The sequence below is a fragment of the Heloderma suspectum genome, chromosome 4, assembly GCF_057233095.1.
Source record: "Heloderma suspectum isolate Gila_16-S chromosome 4, 16-S_ref, whole genome shotgun sequence".
In the NCBI taxonomy this organism is placed as follows: Eukaryota; Metazoa; Chordata; class Lepidosauria; order Squamata; family Helodermatidae; genus Heloderma; species Heloderma suspectum.
The window spans coordinates 250,061,834-250,082,334 of NC_139461.1; the positions used below are offsets into that span (position 1 = coordinate 250,061,834).

The 20,501-nt window shown below is 43.7% G+C and overlaps 1 protein-coding gene across 3 annotated transcripts in view; it reads left to right on the forward strand.

Annotated features, from left to right (window-relative positions):
* CNTN2 (contactin 2) overlaps nt 1-20,501 on the forward strand; it is an 87,984-nt gene that overhangs the window by 28,341 nt on the left and 39,142 nt on the right. For 2 of the 3 annotated variants that reach the window (XM_084853246.1, XM_084853245.1), the window contains exons 2-6: nt 2,298-2,412; nt 12,952-13,096; nt 14,643-14,818; nt 15,903-15,998; nt 18,306-18,515. In XM_084853246.1, coding sequence (XP_084709372.1) covers nt 2,358-2,412; nt 12,952-13,096; nt 14,643-14,818; nt 15,903-15,998; nt 18,306-18,515 — 682 coding nt within the window. In that variant the 5' untranslated portion in view covers nt 2,298-2,357. Of the gene's footprint in view, nt 1-2,297; nt 2,413-11,141; nt 13,097-14,642; nt 14,819-15,902; nt 15,999-18,305; nt 18,516-20,501 lie in introns of those variants that run through there. The other variant, XM_084853244.1, reaches the window with a different exon arrangement.

The following is a 20,501-nucleotide window of genomic DNA, read 5'->3' on the forward strand; positions in this document are numbered from 1 at the left end:
TGTTAAAAGAACTTTTAACAACAACAGAACAAAACCAAAAACGCTTCAGCTTTCAGTCACTCACAGTTTCTCACAATTTTAAAATAAAAATATAAACTTTTGGCAGTGAAAACAAGAATGAGCTCTGGCCCGCCTAAAACCCAGCTGCTGCAGCTTTTGAATGCTTATGTTTGTCAGATCCAAGGTGGGGAACATGAGCCCATAGAGTCCCAAAGTAGCTCTGATTCTGAGAAGGAGATACAATTCATGGGAGAGGAACTCTCTCAGATTTCAGAGGCGCAGCTGGAGAGGGAGCCCCCCTGCTCACATTCCTGGGAGCGACAGTGACCCAGGCTTGGAAAGGGAGGGACAACTTGAGCTTTTAGACACCAGGCGCAGGCGTAGGCACAAGCGAGAGATTGTGGGAGCCGAGCTTAGGCGCTCAGCCTGATTGGCTTGACGTCAACAGCTGTGCTGAGGCCCCACGGGAGAGGGGGGATCTTCCCCTCCCACTCCTTAAGTTCAGAGAGTTGCCACGTTTTTTCCCAGAGATCAACTGACATCCTAACTCTTAGAAACCCCTAGTTGGCTGTTCCTTTGTATTTCCCTTGAGTCTCAGGCTATTAGCATCCGTAAGCTTCCTTAAATTGAATGGAATTAAAGCCTTGGAAAGCAGCCCTTTTTTCTGAGTGTTGATTCTGGCTATTGGAGGATTCAGTTGGTAACGGGCATTCCTGACACATGTTTTTTGTTTGTTCATTAGCTTGTTTGCCATTTTTAGCATATGAACTGTGACTTATGAACTGTGAGCCGTCTGATCAAAAAATTTAAGGGAAACACCCAAAGTCAATATCTGAGTAGGACTACTTCTGGTTTGCCCCAGGGAAGGATCCAACAGCGTCCATCACACTAGTAAGCGGTATTGACATCATGTTGGTGTACGCTACCGCACTGTCAATAGGGCATATGAAGCTGCCTTCTGCTAAGTCAGACCCTTGGTCCATCTAGTCCAGCACAGTCAATACTGACTGGCATTGGTTCTCTAGGGTTTCAGGTAGGATTCTTTCTGGCTGTTCCTGGAGATGCTCAGGACTGAGCTTCAGACCTTCTGCATGCAAAACATGTGTTCTACCACTGAGCCATGGCCCCTCTCCAATAAATGGCACTAGCGTGTGGACACACTTGGATCCTTCCCCTAGGAATTGTCAGGGTGCTTCCAGATGGATGGCTCCTTGCACTACCAGTCCAAAGCCATTGTGCCGCTATTTCATCTTTCCTCCTTAACAGTTTTTTTTCTGTATAAAAAAAGATGGGAGAAGCAATGGGAAAACACAGGGGGATTGCAAACTGAAGACATTGTTGTTTGGGATGCCTGTAACATTTGGTGAATGTGGCAGGATGATTGCACAATAAAAGCCTCATCTGGAAGCAGAAGAAGAAGAAAGGGTAGACTAGAGCATAAGGGCATATCCAGAGCTGTTTTCTCAATCAGTTCATCTAACTCTTGATGACCAGCATCTGGAAGCACCCGTATTTCTAGAGAAATTTCTCCCCCTCAGTAAGGATGAGTCTAAGAGCCAACCTACAAGATCAGCAGCATCATGTAATGGATCTGTTGCTGAACTGAACCACTGGAGGCTACATTTTGAGTGTACATGGAGGTGTGTGTGGGTGCGTTTTACGTAAGGGAGTGTTCAAGCATACTCTCCCTCGCTTGCAGTCTGAAATGGTACGATCAAGCAACAGTTACATCATAGAAGGTTGCTGATTATGTTTTGTATCTATGATTTTATTAGAAAATGGGAGATCCAGGTATGGGATGAGACTGGGCAGGAGACAGAAGACTGTTTGCAACATGAATGGGAGGGCTAAGCAGAATCTAGTAACTGAAATAATGGGGCTTGGAAACATTAAAATTATGTTAACCCATTTTCTTTCCTTTTTAAAAATCTGTGTGAATGTTGTAGAATACTTTGAGCCCTGAAAATAGGATGGCAGCCATTCTAAGATTCTTAATAGATATTCAAAGGGTGGGGGGATGCAGAAATCTGATTCATATTTTATTTATTTATTTATTCATTTCATTTCTATAGTGCCCAATAGCCAAAGCTCCTTCATATGTTTTATTACAATAAAATGTAGCATTTTATTATTTGTTATTGACTGTTTCTAACCATTGTTATTTTAGGGATTCCACTTGGGAGTGATACCAGATTATAGCGATGGCTAATAGAAAGCTTACAAATATAGCTTGAATGCTGTTATATGAGAATGAATCCTACCCTGCAGTTGCAAATAAACTAATTTGTGTCTTACAGAATCACACTCCTCTCTTTCATTCTGTTTGCTGAACTGTAATACACATCTGGAAGCCTACAATGGGAGTATATGCTGAACTTGTCTTACTTTCAATAGCTGTCATCTCTTTTACAGGTAAGAGCTTCCTCCACCTTGGCTCAAAAGCCAGCACCAGCTTTAGGCTGAGCATGGAGACTGACTTCACTGGACTCATGCCAGCAAAGTAACAAACCTATTTATACCCTTGTCCCAAATTCAGAACATGAAATTACCTGGAGCATGTAATTTGCATATGGCATAGCTCAGCGAACATGAATCCCACAAATTTGCCATGTAGATCATGTAATTTTAATTTATTTAATTTATTTATTTATTACATTTCTATACCACCCAACAGCTGAAGCTCTCTGGGCGGTTCACAAAAATTGAAACCACAAGCACAGCATAAAACAATGTAAAATATAAAAGCTTAAAACTACAAGATAAAAGTACAACCACAATAAAACCTAGCAGCAATGCAGAGATTTAAAATACAGATTTAAAACAGCAGAGTTAAAAGACTGGAATGCTAATATGCTTAAATGCCTGGGAAAATAAAAAGGTCTTCACCTGGCACCAAAAGGAGTACAAAAAGGAGTAGTTGCCAAATGAACCTCTCTAGGGAGTTCATTCCACAACTGGTGTGCCACAGCAGAAAAGGCCCTCTTCCTGGTAGCCACCCACCTCACCTCTGTGGCAGAGGCTCCTGGAGAGGAATCCCTGAAGACGATCTTGGGGTCCAGGCAGGTACATCTGGGAGGAGATGATCCTTCAGATAACCTGGCCCCAAGCCACTTTTAATGCAGTTTATGCGTGATTGTAGTGTGGAGATTCTATGAGTGTCGTATTTATTGCACAGGTAGATAATGATGCCTGGTTGCATTAACTAGGAGAACTAAGTAATATTGCATTCTGCCATATATTAAATTTATTTGAATGGCATCTCTGGGGTTTTTTACCTTTTACACAGGTGATTTTTATGTCGTTGCCACTGACTTGTTTACATACTGTGGTAATCTCCCCTTATTGGTTGTCTTCTTCAATCTTCACTTAATGCTCAAATCTCCATTTTCAATTCAGTCTAAACTATTGCTGGTTCTTAGACGTCTCAGGCTACGCTTTAAAAGGCTGATCTCTCAGTGGGCAGGCTTTTCATTTCAGATGGCTGAGAATTAGATAATGCCTTGGAGCTAATTCATCATCTTGGGGAGAGGCTACTTCGATGTCCTTTATAAATATCTAATTACCTTTTAATGTTCTCTGGGTCTCTTGGGAAGAGGGCTGGCCTCGATGAGGAGGCAATTAGCCTGTGTGGAAACTGGTCTGACCCACATATGTTGGCGACATCAAGACAATGCTCGGTTCTGCTGTTAACCAGCTGACCGTAGAAGACAGTTTTATTTTGCATTCAAGCAGAGACCATAAGGAATAAGTCATCTATGAAGCCCTACAGGAGCATTTTCTAATGCCTGCTAACATATGACACAAAAGATCAGTAAAATGATGGCTAGAAGGCGAACATTTCTCACTGTGAGCACAAACCAGGAACCAGGCAGAAGAGAAGCCGGATAGGGCTGCATCCCAAAATCATAGCCTGTTCTTAGTTTGACGCTTATAGTCCAGGTTTGTAAAAATGCCTAGATTTGCAAAAATGCATCCAAAATCAAAATTGCCTTTCCCAAGAGGAAAATGATTATCTGGACTAAGTTTTCACAACATGCAGAAAATCAAGGCATTCCAATTACTTTCCCGCCCCCTAAACACACACTTGGCCGCCAGAGTTGGGAACATAGGAGGTGAATTGTTATACGAATTGGTGTCAACTTCTTTTGATTACTTGTTCTGAAGTGTTTAGAGCTGAAAGAATTGTTGCTCAGATCTGGCTAACCTTAGGCAAATATCTTTACATTCCTGTCTTTCTGTACAATACTGGCAAGCTTTGGTGAGCGGAGTAAAGCTCCTGTGTGATGCAGCGAGACAATTTTCTGATAAACCAAGTGTAAAATAATTGTTCAAGAGAACCTAGAAATAGAGCTGAAGAAGTAACAGCAGCAGCCTCAGAAAGATCTTCATGGTGAAGCTAACTGAAGCTTTGTCCATCATTGTGAGAGATCCTCTTTGGAGCGCTTCTGGTTTTCTTGCTTTCTTTGCCATATACAGCAAGTCAGGCTTCTCTTTCATATGCCAGAATTTGGGTAAGGACTGACATTCATGGGGTGCAATCATATGTATGTTTACTCAGAAGTCAGTCACACTGTGTTCTGTGGGGATTACTCCCATGTAAGTGTGCATGGAATAGCACACTCAGGTGTAAAGGCCCTCTGCTTTCAGTGGGACTTGCTCTCTCATTGAAGAACGCATGGGATTGTAGCCTTAAGCACTGAATGTGCTTTCTTGTATTTGTGCTGCGATTTCTGCTGATACAACTTTTAAACCAGATGGTGCAGTGGCTGCATTTATTGCGCTTATTACCATTTCTGACTTGAGCTTTACAGAGCTTGAATCATCCAGTCTACCAAGGGGAAAATTGGCTCTGCCTGTGAATCCTAAATTCTCTGAGCTACAACAAGCAAGGTAGTAGACATCAGCATGATGGAGCTGTTGCATGGCTGTGAAGTCCCCTTTTTTTTGGAGGAAGATTGCTTTCGGTAAAAACTTTCTGATTTCTGTTTTCTTCTTCTGCTTCCCCCAAACTCAGACTATTGATAGACTTAGTTTGGACAATCACCAGGACTTACCGTGGTCTAAGCCATGGTGGGTTGTGGCATGTGCTGGTGTGTGCCAGGCAGCTTTTGAATATTCAAGCTGTGACTGTGGCTTGCCGTGTTGTCCAAACTCAGTGAAGGTGGGTTGTGTGAGGGTTAAACAATCCTTGCATAACCCTAAAACAAGACATGGGTTATTTGAGGGCTGTCTAATCCTCACACAACCCCTACTGGGTTCAGATGAGCTGTCTTGACAGTCATAGCTTGAATATTCAAAATGGCTGCCCACACACGCCACAGCCCACGGTGGTTTAAATAAGCCACAGTGGGTTAAATAAGCCATGGTGGCTTATTTGATTGTGTGAAACAGCTCATGGGGTAGCTGGTTTTTCAGCCAACCTCTGCAGCTGAACCTTTAAAGTAGCTTGATATGCAGGAACTAGCATACATGGAAAGAGCTTCGGCTATTGGGCGATATAGAAATGTAATAAATAAATACATATTTATTGCCTGCTAATTGCTGCGTATCAAGCTACTGTCAAAGGCACAGCTGCAGGCCTGTGCTATGCCTTTTACTACTAGATCCTCTTCCCTACGTTCTCTTTCCCTCATACTGCCCTTCACTAACCATGAGAATTCAGAATCACGTTGCCTCCATGTTGCCCCCCTTGCAATACAGATATATCACACAGGCTTTGCAAAGGCAGCCAGCTCTTCCATTGCACCTCCACCTGTCTTGTTCCCCCATCCAATGTTGTCATTTCACCCAGACACCTCGAAAACTCAGGTGCAAACTCTGCTGATTTTCTTGCATTCTCCATTTGCCTGACAGCTGCAGTTCATAACCATTGGCCAGACACATGAGGAGGGCAAATGGGGGGCACAGCCAGGGAATGCAGAGCTCAAGTGGAAGTAAAATGGGAGACTAGCCAGGTTTTGCATTTATCTCTTTTAAATTAAAGGACACATGCCAGTCTCCCCTTTGTGAAGGCTTGTCATTTAAAAAAAAAATCGTTCCACCATGTAAAATTGTAATGGTGTGTGTGTGTCATTCGGACCTTCATAAAATTGGAATGGTTTCACTAATCATCCTGAAATTTATAAGTACCAGAAAGAAGTGTTGGTTCAAGGTTTCATATACCCTGAACATTTCAGGACGATTGGTGAAATACGGAGGGAGAAAGAGCAGTTTAAAGAGAAAAAACAAAACCCACCACCCCCTGTCAAAATTGACTTTGAAGATTTATATTGGTGACCTTTTTTGCCGAGGATTTGGGGGCGGGGGGCGGTGTTACTTAAACCATTGATGATTTCCTGTTCCTCATGTATTGGGGTTGATGGAATACTATTTATCCATAAGGCAATATCTGACCAGGGCATCTTCGCTGGTCCCAAACATTGCATCTCCCCATCTAGATTTCGGCCTGAAAGACCAAGGAAAACTGTGGGTGCATGGAGGGTAAGTTGTAAGCAAGCACAGGTAGTGACATTGCGCTACGTCATCACGGATCATGGGGCACATCTGTTAAAGCATCATCCTCAGCTTCCAATTTACTGGCTTTTTGGAATTTGAACCAACATGAGATAGCCTTAACTGTGGTCTTAAACTGGCAGAATTGTTGATGATTGAATATATTACACACATACACACACACACACACACACACACCACTCCCCTGATAGTTTGGAACCAAAAACTTGAGGTTTAATGAAGGGGGCTTTTGAACACAAAATCGCCTTCAATATCATGAATTATTTATTGAGTGCTGAGTACTCTCAGCAAGGCCAGTCGCCCCTGCCCACCCCCCACCCCCGGTCATTGCCGGTGACTCTGAGCCTTGAGTACATCTGCTTTTAGCTATTGGAATGTCATTAGCAGATGACAATCTTCCTAAGCCAATATTGCATCCTTTTTGTTTTGCTGCCCCATCAATGTCAAGGACAAAGCCATTTCCAGCTGAGACAGGATAAACATCCTTCTTTGCAGTCTTAAGAGGGAGCAAAGGGTCCTGTCATTATTTTAATTATTCCAGCAATATTTTATTATCAGCACAAGTGGTGGATGGATGTGTGTATGTTGCCAAAATACAAAAAGGACAGAGCGCTCCTTTGTGATATGCACAAGGCACTGTATTGCAAGACATGCAGATATATTCCACACAGTCACCCTACTCCTTTTCTTTCAGATGTGGGGCATACCTGCACCTGGGACTCAATTTGACAGTTCTAAATGTTTAAATGTGAAATTGCCCCAATTGCTTTGGAAGACTGGGATGAGGCTGGGTCCAGTTTTAATGGCAGAAAAGGGAGTGTGGGTAAGAAGTGCAGGAGCCTTCCTCCTCCTGCACTTTACCTCAGCACAGCCCCTCTCCCCAAGTGTGTGCTTGTGAAAAAAAAGTGCTTGTGAAGCAATGAGCTGTGGGAGGGGTGAATTCGCCCACACTCCCCTTTTGCTGTTAAATTAGACACCCCTACATCATAGTCTTTGCAATGTGATTGAGGAAGTTCCATGTTTTAAATCGGGTGCAGAACCTTTTTCAGCCTGAGGGCTGAACTCCATTTTGGAGAAGCTTTCAGGGACCACATGCTGGGGGGGGGGGGAGCTGAAGGCAAAGGTGGGGGGAGTACAGAATTCCAGCATACAGTCAGGGCCAGAAATATTGGAACAAGGATAACTGTTTTGGCAGTTGGCCTCTGTACACCACCACATTGAAGTTGAAAGGAAACACACCCAGATGGGAGCGAAGTCAGGACTTTCAGCTGTAATTCAAGGGGTTTGACAAAAGTGGGGCACTAACCATTCAGGAAGGACAGCCAGTGGCATACACACGCACCCATCGTTGGTGGCTCATAAGTAATGGAACAAACCAACATCATTTCAACCTTAAGGATTGCCTTTAATACCTGGATGAAAATCCTTTGCAGTCAATGACTGCCTGAAGTCTGGAACCCATGGACATGACCAAATGCTGAGTTTCCTCCCTTGAGATGCTTTGCCAGGCCTTTACTGCAGCTGCCTTCAGCTGCTGCTTGTTTGTGGGACTTTCTGCCCTCAGTGTTGTCTTCAGTAAGTGAAAAGCATGCTCTGTTGGGTTGAGATCAGGTGACTGACTTGGCCATTGAAGAACATCCCACTTCTTTGCCTTCAGAAACTCTTGGGTAGCTTTTGCTGTATGTTTTGGGTCATGATCCATCTGCAATATGAAGCGGCGTCCTATCAGTTTGGCAGCATTCGGCTGAATCTGAGCAGAAAGTATAGCCCTATACACTTCAGAATTCATGCTGCTGCTTTTATCAGCAGTCAGGTCATCAATACACACCAGTGACCCGGTTCCATTGGCAGCCATACATGCCCATGCCATAACACTGCCTCCACCATGCTTGACAGATGATGTGGTATGCTTTGGATCATGAACTGTTCCTTTCCTTCTCCATACTTTTCTCTTCCCATCATTCTGGTACAAGTTCATCTTGGTTTCATCAGTCCAAAGAATCTTATTCCAGAACTGGGCAGGCCTTTTTAGGTGTTTGCTGGCAAAGGCTAATCTGGGCTTTCGGTTCTTGAACGTTACCAGTGGTTTGCACCTTGTTGCAAAGCCTCCGTATTTACATTCATAAAGCCGTCTCTTGACTGTAGATGTTTACAATGACATGCCTACCTCTGCAAGAGCGTTCTTGACCTGGCTAGATGTTGTGAAAGGGTTCCTCTTCACCATGAGCAGAATTCTGCAGTCATCCACTTTAGTCATCTTCTGTGGTCTTCCAGGCCTTTTGCTGTTGCTGAGCTTGCCAGTTAATTCCTTCTTTTTCAGGATGCTCCAAACTGTTGTGGTGGCCACTCCCACTGTTTTTGCTATCTCCCTGATGGGTTTATGTTGTTTCCTCAGCCTAATGATGGCCTCCTTTACTCGCATGGACACCTCTTTGGACCTCATGTTGGGAGTTCCAGTGAACAGCTACCAAATGCAAATGTAACACTCGGAACCACCTCCAGGCCTTTTACCTGCTTGATTGGTCATGGGGTACCCAGGAAACAGGATACACCTGGCCATGCAGCTGCTTGTCAGACATTGGTTCCATTACTTCTGAGCCACCAACAATGGGGGGGGGGGTGTATGCCACTGGCTGTCCTTCCTGTATGGTTAGTGCCCCACTTTTGTCAAACCCCGTTGAATTACAGCTGAAAGTCCTGACTTTGCTCCCATCTGGGTGTGCTTCCTTTCAACTTCAGTGTGGTGGTGTACAGAGGCCAACTGCCAAAACAGCTATCCTTGTTCCAATATTTCTGGCCCTGACTGTATTTTAGCATAAAGTTCTTACAGCCAGCCACTAACCCTTAGGAGAGGCATTGCAGCCTTTTAAAATGAGGGGGAAACTGCACAAAAGCTGAGAAACCCCCAAAGATTGGGGGCTCAGGAAAAGGGAGTGGGGCCAAGGGGAAGGGGGCATGGCCATCTGGGGAACCCTGGAGGGCTGGATTTAGCCCCCAAGCCTGAAGTTCTCCATGCCTGTTTTAAATGCAAAGAACAACTACCATCACACAAAGTCCCCCCCTACACACACACACTTTTTTCCTGTGAGTGTATTAGTAAAATGAAGCCTCACTTCCTAGAATGGATTTTGCAAGTGATATAAGAATGGTTGAGTTTAGAGTAGGAAAGTCCATAGAAATGAAATTAATTTCAAAGATGGCTCCCCCCCCCCTTTTTGGTGTATTTATTTCCCAAGGCTCAGTATGTCAGAGCTCACCAACTCTTTTAGCCTAATAAGGTTCCTCTCTAATGTTAATGCTGCTGTCACTCTTTTACCCTGACAAGGTGGACCCAGCAGCCACTCTGTGAAGCCCAAGCCAATATGGGGAAATCCTTTTTTTCCAAAATCCAGGAAGGAATGTGCCTCGTGTTTTGAAACTCGGGATATATAACCTAATGTGTTTTGGTCACATTATGGCTGCACGTAAGAAAGAAACTGGCTTAGCTCACGCTGCATGTGGTGGCTGCAATCTCTAATTGGCTCATGTCTAGGCAGCTGTTGTAACTAGGTTTGGGGCATTAGTGTGCGCTCCCCCTTTCCTGTGTATAAACTAAAGGGCAGCGTCCCAAACATGAAAGAAGATCTCTACAAGTCAAGGGGCTGGTGAGCCTGAGTGCATTTGTCCTGCTGGTCTTTCCCCATTTGAAAGTCATTCTTGCATAAAATATTATGCTTTTAAAAGCAACTTCTGTCCTACTGTATCATGCAAGGAAGGAAGAAGATGAGGGAGAATACAAACAACTGGTGGGACAGCTTTTATTATTCAAGGAATTTATACCCCATTTTTCCCTTCCCCAAAAGGTTTTTTAAGCAGCTTAAAAAATATAAAAGCATAAAAAATGGTAACCAGTCATGAAAACACGTTTACAACAAACTAAAAGCAGCAGCAAAGGCAGGAAAAGACCCAGAGCTAATTGTCAATAAATAAAGTGAAGCAACAGCAGAGCCAGATGGTTGTTTAAAGGGAAATGTCTTCAGTTGCCAGCTGAACACAGCTAAAGAGGAAGATTACCTAGGTTGCAATCCTGTACACACTTACCTGGGAGGAAGTCCCATTGAGCTCACTAGGACTTACTTCTGAGTAGGAATGTGTGGACAACCATACCCTGAGTTTGTCGAAGTTCTCCAAGTTCCACCTTGGAACTCGTTCCATCTCGTGCCCGTATCAGATTGTGATTTGGGGAGTATTTTTCTTTTTGCATGAAAATCCGTGTGTATTTTCCTGCATAGTTTTCCAAATGTATGCATCAGTTGTGCACATCTTTGAAGCGTACTCATTCATCTTCTCCCATTGATTTAAGTGTGCCTGTGCATATTTTTCAAAAGCACACATATTTTCGTGCTGTCGAACACATTTTTGGGAGGTCCACAAATCACACTGTGAGTTCATAAGTGTACAAATTTCAGCTGCAGATTGCATTCAAGTCTGTGTTCATCCAGAAGGTATGAACTGAGTAAATCCTGATAAAAAAAAAAAAACTGAAATGAATTTCTCATGCATCCCTACCTCTGAGTAGACACATACAGGATTATGATATCAAATTATTATTATTTAAATGTATATACTGCCCAAATGGCAGATGCTGTTGGGACAATTTCCAATTATATAACTTCCCCAAATAATGATAAAATAACGTCTTGGGGCAGGCAGTTCCACATATGGGGCATTACCACAGGGAAAGCCCCCTCGTGCGCTGCCACCACCCATGCTTCTGAAGGCAGTGGCAAGTGCAAGAAAGGTGCAACAGCTGATCATAAAGGATGGGCAGGTTCACATGGGAAAAAACAGTCCTAGTAGTCAGGTTCCAAGCCCTTTAAGGCTTTAAAGGTAATAACCAACACCTTGAATTGTACTCGGAATAGAACTGGCCACCTGTACAGCTGATACATTAAAGGGTCACATGGTCCCGATGCTTTACCCCTGTCAAAATTCTAGCAGCCTCATTTGCAGCATTGGAAAATAAGTTTCCAAGTGATTTTCTGGCGCAGCCCCACACAGAGTGTTTTGCAGTGGCCCATCAAGATGTAACAAATGCATGTGGGTCTATGGCTAGGTCTGACTGTATGAGGAATGGGTGCAGCTGGGCAAAAGCACTCCTATTAATTCAGTTATAAACTACTCAAGATCCTCCCTGCAACCTACTGGCTAGGGATGAGGGTAAGAATTTGTTTCAGCAGGTAGAACTGTCTGTTTCAGGGAAATGGTAATGCAGCTGGGACAAAGCACACTGTTTCAGTTTCTACCCTACTATTTCTTATGTTACATCTTTGCTGATGATTGGGAACACGGCAGGTCTGAATATATTGTTTTAAGGACCCCCAAGGCTCATGACATGGCAGTATTCCTTCCGTAATCTTCCAAATGCCAATAAAGCTAGAAAAAAGTAACCCAGATAAAGACAAATGTAATATAAAAGAGAGTTCACAGCCTGTCCCTCAGTTGTGGGTGATCCTGGCTTCCTTCTGGCTTTGTAACTGAAATTACAGATGTGCATAGGAACAAATCCAATGCTATCTTGGTATTAGTGAAAAATATGGGGTTATTATTATTACTATTAATAATAATAATATTTTTAAACAATACATTACAATCCCACTCTTCTACTAAAAGTACCCAGAATGGTATGCAACATAATAATAAAGCCATATGATAAAAAATGCAAGTTCAGCAAACAGTTTCTTTCTTTTCTTTGTAAAAGAAGACACCTGGTCACCCTAGACTGGGCAATATTGCATCTTGTCTCCGGAAATTTAAAAGTAGAAGACACCATGTGTGGGTGGGGACCTGGCAACCGTAAGACCTTCAGCTGGCCAGCATGAGTATTCTTAGTAACTCAGAGTGTCACTACAAGGCTGCTGTAGTTCCATGGTAGTTCGGTAGAGGATGGCTCCTGTGTTGGCCTCAAAGGACAGGAGGAGATACAAAGTAGGTAAAGGCCCATGTGTGGAAATAAAAAATAGGTAAAGCCATCAACATTGGCATACAATTGCACAAGGTTTCGAGCTTCACAGCACCTCTTTCTGTTTAGTGAGCCAGTGTGGTGTAGTGGCTAGAGAGTTGGACTGGGAGCCTGGAGATCCGGGTTCTAGTCCCCACTTGGCCATGGAAGCTCTCTGGGTGACTTGGGGCCAGTCACAGATTCTCAGCCCAACCTACCTCACAGGGTTGTTGTTGTGAGGATAAAATGGAGAGGAGGAGGATAATGTAAGCCGCCTTGGGTTCGTTGGAGGAAAAAAGGTGGGATATAAATGCAATCAATCAATCAATCAATATGAAGAGTTCTGATAGCTGGAGAATGCAGAGCAGCCATCATTTTAATGACATGCCTTCTACCAGTGCTGTTCTGGTCTCAAATAAAGTCCAAGCATTCCAGGTTTCTTCCACCTTCTCGTGCAGTGTGGTGGCCAGCAGAAAGTACTGTAAGGAACTATGGTCCGGTCTTTGAAGAACAACCACGCAACATCCTCTTTCCGGAAGGATCTACAGAGGAGCAACTATTGCTGGCTTGCCAAGCCCGAGCCAGCCCTCCAGCAACCTACAGGTGAGGTTACTTGCTTCTAGCTGTGGAAAGTCTTTGGCTGTGAGCCACACAAGTGTGTGACATCTGTTTGATGTTTTTAACTTAACACGCAGCCTGTCTTGTACTGCCAAGTACAGGGCCAAAGGCACACATCTTATATCCCATTCAGTTAAATGGGAGAGTTAAACACATTCTGGGAACACGTGCTTAACTTTCCAGTTGACATCAATGCGATTTTAAATGTGTTTAGCACATGATCTGTGCAATCCTGTAAGATGACTACTCAGAAGTGAGTTTCATAGAGTTCAGTAGGGCTTACTTCCAGGTAAGTGAGTATAGAGTTGCAACCTAAGTGTGCTGGACCAGACCATCTGTTTTAAATTATCCAAAGCTCAAAAATCAGTTTGCTGGGTTATGACATACAAATTCCAGATTTAACCATTCAAATACTACAGCCAAAGAATCCAAATTCTGTGTCCAGAAAATGCAAATTCCATATTTGAAAACTTGTGTTCAGAATGTGGATAAAAACGTACTACATTGGGTTGGCTCCAGATTTAGTCATACTTGAAGTAGAACCATCAATATTAAGTCAGTTATGACTTATTTAAGTCCCATTGATTTCTAAGTATACTAAATCTGGAGCCAACCCAAAATCTATATCCTGCCTTTAATTATTAAATTATTATATATAATAAACCATTTTTACAAATCCATTTGACTTGATTGCTCAGTTGTAAAATTCTTTCTCCTCCTGAACATGGGCTTATAATGTCATAGAATATGGTGTGACTTGGAAACAAATCATGTGAAACACAAGTACCTGTTTGCATGATTATAGCTGTTAGGATGTTGGCATGCTTATATAATCAGGTTCAGAAGGGCACACAATGGTATTAGGAGGGCATTCCCAAAGCAATGCCCAGGTTATATACCAAGGTCAAATACTGGGGTAGCTGCCTTTCTGTATGACCCCCAGTATCAAGAACTGTAAAAGCAAGGTTAGAAGGGAAAGGTGGGATTAATTTCAAAGAGAATGGAGGGTGAGGAACAGCACAAAGTTCCTAGACACATAAACAGGAACCAAGGAGCAAGCTGGGAGAGCATCGTTCAGAAGACTAGATCTAGGGAGCAGGAAGGTCTGGAGAGCAAAGTTTCAAAGATTCTAGTTGTTCAATTTATACCAGCAACAAACAATCCCAGTCCCGGTTGTTGAGGCCAATCCTGATGAGTGATAATCCTTTCTGGTATGGCAAAATACAGCATTAAGGGGTCTTGTCTCTTAGAATAATCTTTAAAATCTCTTTATCTCTTGGAATAACCCTTGAGACTACAATCTTCTTTAGCATTAGGTACAGCGCAGCTATTACTTGTCCTCGTTATTGGGCTGGTTTTGTAGCTCCTGAGACAGTATTCACCATTCAGCCGCTGTCCTACAATAGACCCTATTGAGCGTTTGTGTGCGTCATAAGTGCCAATGTGTGTTAGTATTCAGGGCAATGTTAATGTGCAGCTGGGGTTACTCTGTTCTGTTCTCCACACCACCCGAACCCCATTGTCTTGACAGGTGGAAGATGAATGGCACCGAGATCAGAATAGAGCCAGAATCCCGTTACAGGTTGAATGGGGGCAACCTGGTGATAAGCAACCCAGTGAAAGCCAAAGATGCTGGATCCTACCAGTGTGTGGCTTCCAATGCAGTGGGCACAGTAGTCAGCAGAGAAGCTTCTGTTCACTTTGGCTGTAAGTCACTGTTCAGTCTTGTGTATACTTCCTGATGTTAATTCATGACAAGCAGCAAAACACCGGAGCTATGTCAAGTGATGCACTACCTCTGGCACCCTGGTTGGCGCCACAGCACAAATGGCCTGGCTAGAAATCAACACAGCCAGGGCAGAAGTGGTGCACTGATGCATGGATACATTGACCCTGTGCTCTTGGACATAATGTAATTTCTCCCAAGGCCAGGCTGAGCAGAGGGAGCGATTAGTAGGAGGAGAGGAGAGACTTGAGGGAGCCAGGAAACAATGGACGTAAAGTCTCGATGGACGTTTCTATTTGCTCAAAGGGCCCCCAGTTTGGATGAGAAGAGTGGAGGTCAAAAAAGGGGGGAAACACAGTCGAGGATGTGAATCCCTGCCACAGCACAGCAGTAATGACCAGGCAGGGATTGAGGCGCCTGTATAGTGGCTCTAAGCTGGGATAATGCCTTCTGGAGACAATGGTGTTTTAACCTCAGCCTTCTGATATGAGGCTGACAAGTATGAACAGTATGACCCTTTTGGTGGTGGCACCCACTCTGTAGAATTTGTGACTTAGGATGGCTGTCCCAACTGACTTCCTAAGGGCTTTTAGAAAGATAGCAAAAAGCATTCTCAAAGCATGAAGGGGTTTTGAATCCAGCTAATTTATTTTATCTCTTGTTTAATACTTTGCTGCTGCTTTGGTATTTTATTGCTTGACAGTGGCATCTTTGTGTACTGCAACCTTGTTTTTATTGATTTTCTTTTTGAATCATTAGCCATCTTGAGGGGCCACTTAGAACCAGAATGGCAGGATACATACTTAAAAAAAATAGATAAAAATACAATTAGAGAGGGATAGTATTGACTTATGTAGTTCATTTACAGCAGATTCTCTGAGGAGTGCTCCTGATGCCATCTGCTGTAACTTTCTCAATTTAATTTCCTTTTCATATGATGGGAGCATGATTACCTGTAACTAGCGCTATTTCTTCCCTAGCTGAGAGAGATCTAATTTGTAGAAAGTGTTGGCCTTCATAGCTCATGTCTGATTGCCTCCATGTATTTATTTTTTTTGTATTTAGTTTTGCAAGAATTTTCTACAGAAGAACGAGACCCAGTGAGGGTTACAGAGGGCTGGGGGGTGATGTTTACTTGCAGCCCACCCGCACATTATCCAGGTGAGGCAATGGCAATGCATTCAAAATGAGCTGTCAGTTGAGGGGTGGAAACCACTCATATTTTGGGAGTAATCTGTTAAATAACAGCTAGGGGTTGGTCTGAATGGTTTTGTTCAATAATTTGGATAAAGCAGTTATTTTTCTGTTAAAGTCACTAATTTTTCAGTTGTTGTTCCTGGCAAAAATGTCCTTGCAAAATACTGGAAACAAGTCAATGTTCCATCTACAGGAGAATGATTAAGTAAGGGAGCAGTCCTATGACCCCTAGACAGTGTCTGTGGGGCCATAGGTTTTTTCGGATTCCTGGATCCAAGGTTGGAGACTGTCAGGGTTGGACTGGAGCCTATAGAGCCCCAAGGCAGTTCTGATTCTGAGGAAGAGATAGAAACCATGGGAGAAGAACCTGCGCTGTTCAGAGGTGCTGCTGGAGGGAGAGTCCCTCCCTGCTCACATTCCTGAGAGTGGTAGTGACCCTGGCAGGCAGGGGGAGGAACAACTGGAACTTTGGGACACTAGGCGCCGGCGCAGAGACAAGCGGGAGATGGAGGGTGCCGAGAGGAGGCACTCAGCCCGCTTGGTGCGACGTCAACAGCTGCGCCCCGATGCCCCACAGGAAAGTGGTGGACTTTTGTTTGGAGGGTAAAGGCTTCTCGCCTTTACCCTCCAAATGGAGATCAACTGATTCACTAAAGCTAGAAACCCCTAGTAGGCAGCTCTCTTAAGTTTCCCTCATTAGGCTCATGCAGTTAGCATCTGTAAGCGTCATTAGGTTGAATGGAAATAAAGCCTTGGAAAAGAGCCCTATTGTCTGCGTGTTGATTCTGGCTACATGAGGATTTCAGAAGGCAGCAAGGGCGCTCCTGACAGAGACAGCGCTCCGCCCTCAGAGCCAGGAATTCACACTCCCTTCCCTCTCACACCCGGGTCAGAGAGTACCATGCTGGCTGCCTCTCCAAGGTTGCAAAGGCAACCTCGGAGAGGGCGTAAAGTGCCAGTGGGTGGGGAGGGGACCGGGGAAGCCTGGATATGATGTATCCTGAGGCTCCCCAGCCCCTCCAGCTCCAACACATCCCAGCTAGATGGGCGAAAAACGCTGTCCAGTCAAAATGCAGGGCAGGAGGAGCGCGGAGGCGAGGAATGCCTCCCCCACTCCCCCTGCTCTGCATTGGATGCCTGTAGGCCTCCGAGTTCAGAGGCTTGCGAGCATCAGCCTAGGACTGCACCCTAAGACACTTGATACAGCAGAAATGGATCGACAAATAGACCCTCTCTGGAGGAGGAAAGGAATACGTTCTAATGTCTCACTGTCTGATAAAATAATATACTGGACTCTATACTGTAATTGTGTTGTTTTAGATCCAAAATTACAAAAAGATCTCTCTATGAAATTGAAATAAAATTTGAAAGCAAGCAAGCAGATTTTAATTTTATTCCCCTTTTGCCTAAAAATTTGTGCCTGGTCCCTATGGTTGCAGTGATAACCTTGGAGATGTATACCAAATCTAAAGAGAAATGCCCATGCTTTCTGGTTTGTTCAGGGAGCTGAGATCAGAAGAGTTTTGACAAGCATGAATTGCTTTGTTCATCTCAAAGTGCCTGTGATCTTTAATTCTGTGGCCACAAATCCTGGAATTCTCACATGAAATCCGGAAAGGGGCTCTTTTAAGCGCTGCTATAGATTGCATGTCAGAAGCTGATTATGTTAGTATGTGTAGAAATTGCAGTTATCAATGTTCTGTAGCTAGGCAAATCTGTATTTGAATAATTCCCTGATGGAGGTTTGGTTCATCTCTAGTTTCCACGCTGAAGGTTTCGATTACCAAAGAACTACATTGCATGTAAGGGGGTAGCACTAAATGAGAAGAGTGTCTCTTGTGGGGAGGGGGAGAAAGGGATTTCTGAAAATGAAAACATTCAGAACATCCTGCTGAGAGTCAAGGGGGCCGTTAAAGTTTAGCCCATAAGCTGTGATATGAGAAGCTGGAGAAAATGTACCAAGTATCAAATGAAAAAGCCAGTAGCAGGCCCAAAGTTCTCATCTAGTATTTTGAGGGCATTGGGTTCAACTCTGTATAAATGAATATTGTGCGAGAAATGTGTATCCCCTTTAGAATAACAACTAATATGTCAATTTTGTCCCTTTGTTTGTAAGGCAGTAGTGTATAGCAGGCTATTGGTGCAGAATGAATGAATAGCTACTGGACAGTTGTGTCTCAGTCTGGGAAATAGCTTGCTGAGGTCAACCTTCCAGCATCACTCTGATACAGAAAAGCCAGTGTTTTACCCGCTCTCCCTATTTGCACACAGGGCTTGCATACCGCTGGTTTGTGAATGACTTCCCCAACTTCATCCCAGCAGATGGAAGGCGCTTCATCTCCCAGACCACCGGAAACCTTTACATTGCTAAGACAGAGGCCTCTGATCTTGGCAACTACTCCTGCTTTGCCACGGGCCACATTGACTCTATTCAAAAGAGTGTTTTTAGCACATTTTCTCAGCTCAATCTTGTCAGAGAAGGTCAGTGCGTTAAGGGTACAAAACAGCTGGGCACCTGCTGAACAGTTAGCTTGTGTTGGTCATATCTCTGAAACAGGCCTGCACAACTTGTGACCCACCAAGCCAAACATAACTTGCCAGCCATGTACGGTGCTCCATGAGGGCTTCAATAAACCTGCTTTTCTTGCCTACCCGAGACTGCAAAAATAGGAAGGTTGTTGAACACCTTGCAGGCCGTCATACAAGGTCGGTGAGCTACATTCAGCTTAGTAGAGCATAAGCTGTGTTCCCTACCCACAAAGTTTTCATCATATAATGTCATGGCTGTAATGTCTCAAATTCTGACTGGATTCAGATAATCACGGAAGGAGAAGAAGCCATCATGGCTTCTCCCTGTGCCACGCACATGGCCGCCATTTCCATAATTCCCTGCAGTGCAGCACGGGTTGGTGTTCCATCCAAACCTGGAGTGTGGCATGGGGAGGTGGCTTCATGCCCACCTTACAACCCACGACTTGCAGTAGGAGTTGCAGTGTGGGTATGAAGCCCGCCGCGGCACACGTGGGGTTCAGACAACATGCCAACCTGCGCTGCATTGCAGGGAATTATGCAAATGACAGTCACGTGCATGGCACACATGGGGGCAGAGTTGAAGGATGATGGCTATTTCTCCCTATGCAATGGTCCAAACACCCCCACTGTAACATAAAATCATGGGGCCAATAATTGCAGTAAGGAAGTGTAGGGAGGAAACAGAAGCCACTGGTACCAAACTGTATATTTACTGCCTTACCTCTATATATTCGGAGAATCTTCATCAGGGAGTATCTAAAATGATACATACTATGTAAAGCACACCCATGTCTATCTTGTTTTTAGTTTCTAAAAAATATATATAAAAAGCAGTGTAAGCATAGTCTTTTATTTTATTATTCAAAAACAACAATGCTACACCTTTAGAAATATCTTATAGTGATATAAGCCAAGCTTTATAATATGTTTTATAACAGCATATTATATGCACTATTGGAGTAGCAGTGGAATTGAATAAATTCAGTGCTGGAGTCGGGGTGGGATTGAATAAATTAAAGGCTGAAAAGGAATGAGCATTATAAGCCAAGACTCCATTCCTAATCTGTATAAAGGGGGAAGTAGGGGAGTTCCAAATAAGCAGCAGGAGGCTGAGTGACCAAGACAGCTCAGTAGAATCTTCTATTTGTCATGCGACGTTGCTTCTCACAGCCAAATTGAACATGACAGGATAACCAGGTTTGTTTGTTGATGTGTTTGCCCCATTCAGATATAAATCAGGGGTGGGAAAGTTATTTTTTTCATTAAATGAAGAGAGCAAGACCATTTCCCCTTCCCTGTGATCCATGGCTTGAATCACAGCTGAGCTCTGATATGGGAAATGAGCCAGGCTGAGGATATGAGTGCTTGAAGCAATAGACCACAGCAAGGTAAGGGAGGGGTGTGTGTGTGTGTTTTCACTTCCCTCGCCAACACACTGAATTTCATGAAAAAATAGATGTTCTCTATCCCCTACTTTGTACGTGAACAGGGCTGACAAGGTGAATAAAATACACAGACCTCTAGTTTGGACCTCAGTTAGAGAACTTTTGACAGAGAGCATCTTATAGCCATCATAAAAAGGGAAGAAACAAGAGTTGCTTTCCTGTCGTTTCCATCACATGCAAACTCTTGTGCTCCTCACCAGTCTAAGAACGTTTCTGCTTTTAGGAGCATAAGAAGCTGCCTTGTACAGAGCTGGGCATTGCAAAGCATGGGCTGCACCACTGAGCTGAGCACCACCCTTCATATTCATGCAGTACTTTTAATTGTGCACATCGCAGTCTCTTCCCAACGATCTTGTTAGGTTGGTCACTTGTCTTGCCATTTGACAGGCATAAAAGCTGAGAAATGAGTGATTTGATGAAGAGCAGCCTGTTAATTTGTGGCTGAACAGGATTTCTTCCCCTAATTTTTTTTATTGTGAAATTACAGCAA